The following is a 4349-nucleotide window of genomic DNA, read 5'->3' on the forward strand; positions in this document are numbered from 1 at the left end:
CGGTGCCAGTGCCGCAGCGCAGGGGGCAGGCGCCTCTCGGGAAGGCTGCGGCGGCTTCTGCCCCCCGCCTGCCTGGCAGAGGCCCGAAGGCGGCGTGCCAGGAGGGCCCGGTGCCAGCACGGCCCCGGCGCGGGCAGGCGGCCCTGAGGCGCCGGCCGCCCTCAGCCCTCGCGCCCTGCCCGCAGCCGCGCCACCCGCCGCCCTCAGCCGCAGGCGGGGCGAGGCGGCGTTGGCGCCTGCTCAGCTGCCCGAGCGCAGCGGGCCGGGCTGCCCCGCCAGGTGCCTGCTCCCCGAGCGGCGGGCCGGCCGCGGGCCGCGGTAACGCAGCAGCTGCGACGCCCGGGTGCTCGGCGGTGTCGGCGCTCGGCGCCGCGGCGGGGCGCCGGGTGGGGCTGCGGCGGCGGAGGGCGAACAGGCGAACGCAGGAGCTGCTACATCCGGGCTGCGGCGGCGGGCACCTGCCGCGCCGGGGGCCTCAGTGACATTGGGCCTCGGCAGCCGAAGGGGGAGGACGGGCTGGGGAGCTTGGTAGAGAGCGAGAGCTTTGCCCGCTGCCGCCATGTTTCGCGTTATGGTCAGCCACGCCAGGAAGCACCCCAGCGTGAGTACCCGGCAGCTGTGCCCCGGCGGCGCGGGGGCTGCTGTGCCTCGGCCCTGGCGGGCCGTACCCCCCCACCCCCCTCTTTCGCGTCTTCCCCTGCGGGCGGCCGGTGACCCCGGCCCCGCCGGTCGCCCCCCTCATCGCTTTTCGTTTTCTTTTGCCTTTGGCTGCCTGGCCCCTGGGGCCGGGGCTGTCGGCGTGTGGGCGGCTCGGGGTGGTGGGCGAGGCACGGTCAGGTCCCTCGCCGCTAGGACGTGCGGCGCTGTCTCTTGCCGCAGCAGCAAGGCTCAAGGCGTCTCTTTCCTTCTTGCTCATCTCTTTCCTTACAGGCCCCCACTCCCACTTTCTTACTTTATGATCAGGGGTACGGATGGTAGGGGCTGTTTTGGGCAGCGGAGTGATTGATGTTTGTTTTTCAGAAACATGATGTTACAGGACGTTTGGTTGCTGTGCATGCAGCAATATTTTTTTCATATCTGTCTCTTCGTAGCTGCTAGTCCCTCTCAGACCCCAGGGATGTCCCGCACACAGGGAGCTTGTGTCAGGGTTTGAGAGTGCCATGCATTGTGGCTCAAAGTATGTGAGTGTGTTCTTTGGTTTGTCATCGCTGTAGTCAGAAGTGCTATGTAACAATGCTGGTTTGTTATATTGTGGGGTGACGTGTAATTTTTACTTTGTTCTAGTTGATACCTCTGTTTTTGATCATTGGGTCTGGAGGTGTTGGCGCAGGCCTGTACCTCATGCGTTTGGCAATGTTCAACCCTGATGTCTGGTATGTATAAAAATAATTCACAGCACCCAGTTCTCTTTCTGCCTATATTAAAGTAAACTTTACTGCCCTGGTCTTTATGTTTCTGGAGGCCTTAATGTCTTCCTCCAGTATCACGGGCACTGAGCGTGTGGAGATTTCCTTGATTTGGAGATTTCCTTGATTTGGAGATTTCCTTGATTTGGAGATTTCCTTGATTTGGAGATTTCCTTGATTTGGAGATTTCCTTGATTTGGAGATTTCCTTGATTTGGAGATTTCCTTGATTTGGAGATTTCCTTGATTTGGAGATTTCCTTGATTTGGAGATTTCCTTGATTTGGAGATTTCCTTGATTTGGAGATTTCCTTGATTTGGAGATTTCCTTGATTTGGAGATTTCCTTGATTTGGAGATTTCCAACAAAGGGCTGTGTCTTTCTGGGGAAACTTACTTGATTGGGTGACTTTCCATGGCCTAACCACCACAGTACACATACAGATTTTATTCATTTTAAAGATAGCATGACTCTGTTAATCTGCTGATATGTCTCATCTCTTGCATTTCTTTCAATAGCTGGGACAAGACGAATAATCCAGAACCTTGGAACAAACTGTCTCCCAGCGACCAGTACAAGGTAAAATGAAAAATACAGATTTTTAGGAAACATAGTATCAAAGGTGTAGCCTACTGGTTTAGGATGTTTGAATATATTAGAAAGTAGCTGAGTGATGTATTTCCTCTTCTGTGGAACATTTGTTTGTCTCTAGAACTCAGAGCGGAGAGCATCAAGCTGGAGATTTAAAACTTTCCTAGAGTTGCTTGATAATGGGGTGAAAGGAATCTGTAGAAGCAGTCACTTAATATTGCACTGTGAGGAAAAGAGGAATTGTATGTGAAAGAAAGAATATACTTGCTCATAAAACTCGGAAATAAACTACAGGGAGAAGAACAAAACCTTCTAAGTTCTGAACTAAAGCTTTTTAAGCTCTAAACTGTTGGCCTTTACTCATGAGAAGCAAAGCAGGAAAGGAAAACGTCAGTGTTAAACACTAATTCAGTTCTACAGTTAATTGTTTGAAAACAAACCAGTTGTAAGTAACTGGATGCAATAGAAATGTTCTTTAAGTAATATTCAAGTTATTTCATTGAACTAATAAGGAAGCATACAAAGGTTAGTAGTTTACAGAAATCACGTTTTACTAAAGTGGTATTTTAGTAGATTCCTGTGAAGAATATTTTAAGGTTATCCTCAGGCTACTAAAAAAGCCAGTCTACTGTGTTTTCAAAGGCAGTGTCTGTTTAGTACCATATCTTACTATTCCAATCATTGAAATAAGCAAAAAAACCCCATAGTCCAAACTAAAATATGTTGTGGTTCCCTTAAAGGTCCAGAAGAAACATAATACTCTGTTTTCATTGCTGCTTCTGGAATGTTGCTGTTTCTTAAATATCTAAAAAGCAAATTCAACGTTAATGTGCAGCAGAAATTCTTTTAAAGAGTGCATGCCTTGTGTAGCATTCCCCTTCTGTCTTAGCATGAAAACAGTCTCGGGCTTTACCATATTTGGGTGTGTGTATCATTGGGGTTTGTTTTTTTTCCAGGTCTGCACTGTGGCAATTGGAAAGGCAGATACTCTTAAATTGAGGGAGTCTGTTTAATAAAAAGCTTTGATATAACAAAGTTTAGCTTTTGATGAAATAGGTTTTTTGGTAAACTTGTCTTTGTCATATCAACTTCCTCAGTTTTCCCAAAGAGTTGAAGACTTGGTCATTGCTATAGGAGCTGCACAGAGACCTGTCATTTGAATGTGCTGTAGGCTGTTTTGTTTTATCTGAGGAAGTTAAAAAAGTTAAATTTGGGCATAAATAAAATAATCAAGCTTTTATTAAGAAATACTAGCATCTCATGCCTGATGTCAGGCTGAAATGCCAAAGTATGCTTCATTGTCCTCAGTGACTATTTAGGCTGTTTTGAATTGCTTTTAATGGGATCCAACTTTATTGATACAAAATGAGAATGTGAAAGGATCTGTTCTTATTTTCCTTCCTCCTTGTTACACCTTGCAGTTCTAAATGTAGCTGCTGAAACCAAACTTGGCTTTTACAGCATTGCTCAAAACATTCCCTTGTGACACTGTCTGTTCACATACACCACACTTTGTGTCACTTGGCAAGTTAGGTTGCCTTTGGTATACAGGAGCACATAGATTTAGGGCAAAAAGGATAAACTCAGCAGTACTGTAAGAACTTGCTGTGAATGGACCTTTAATTCTGGGGATTAAAGAAGAGGTACTGGGGGTTTTCTCTAGTTGTAGACACAAGCACTGCCTTGCTTAAAATGCATAGCTTCTAATGCTGTATGCAGAATGAAGGTAATAACAAAAAAAACTTTGAAGAGCAGTAACTTTAATTATTACTGTCTAGTGTACAGGCTCAAACTATGGTTTCAGTTTCCAGATGTGGGTTCAAATGATCCATGTTTTTTTGTAACTACCATGGAAAACGGATAGTTGAGCTTCTTACTCATTTTTTTCATCTGTCTTTCCTAGTTCTACTCGGTTAATGTAGACTACAGTAGACTGAAAAAGGACCGTCCTGACTTCTGAACAACACACTCATCTCTGTAAGCTGCACAGAAAGGTCTTCCGGAAGCTGTCCGCACAATTGTCATGCTTAATCATCCAGGAAATAATCAAACTTGCCTCACGCTGCACTTGGTCTTCTGTTTGAAAGTGTTTTGAGGAGGCTTAATAAATGTCTGAAACTTGAAGTGTCTACTCTCTAATTTTGCAAAAAGAGAATATCCTCCTATTAACAGTTTGTTGTATGGTCAGTAAAACAGTAAGCAAAAGCCAATTCATGTTTCCTCAACAAGAAAGCAAGTTGTCTTGGTGGGCTTTATACTCAGTCTGTCAACTTTAGAGAAACAATTGGATATTCACATGCTATACCAAACTGCAATAACTTGAAAGCATGTATTTATATACGTGTAAATATACA

The 4349-nt window shown here is 46.1% G+C and overlaps 1 protein-coding gene across 1 annotated transcript; it reads left to right on the forward strand.

Moving 5' to 3' along the window:
• Nucleotides 1-355: 355 nt before the first annotated feature.
• Nucleotides 356-4119, forward strand: NDUFA4 (NDUFA4 mitochondrial complex associated). The gene is made up of 4 exons (XM_056337951.1): nt 356-601; nt 1285-1373; nt 1923-1983; nt 3899-4119. Exons 1-4 carry the CDS (start codon nt 560-562, stop codon nt 3953-3955), a joined length of 249 nt encoding a protein of 82 aa, XP_056193926.1. The 5' UTR covers nt 356-559; the 3' UTR covers nt 3956-4119.
• Nucleotides 4120-4349: the final 230 nt, after the last annotated feature.

This window comes from Falco biarmicus, chromosome 4 (genome assembly GCF_023638135.1).
Source record: "Falco biarmicus isolate bFalBia1 chromosome 4, bFalBia1.pri, whole genome shotgun sequence".
NCBI classification, from domain to species: Eukaryota; Metazoa; Chordata; class Aves; order Falconiformes; family Falconidae; genus Falco; species Falco biarmicus.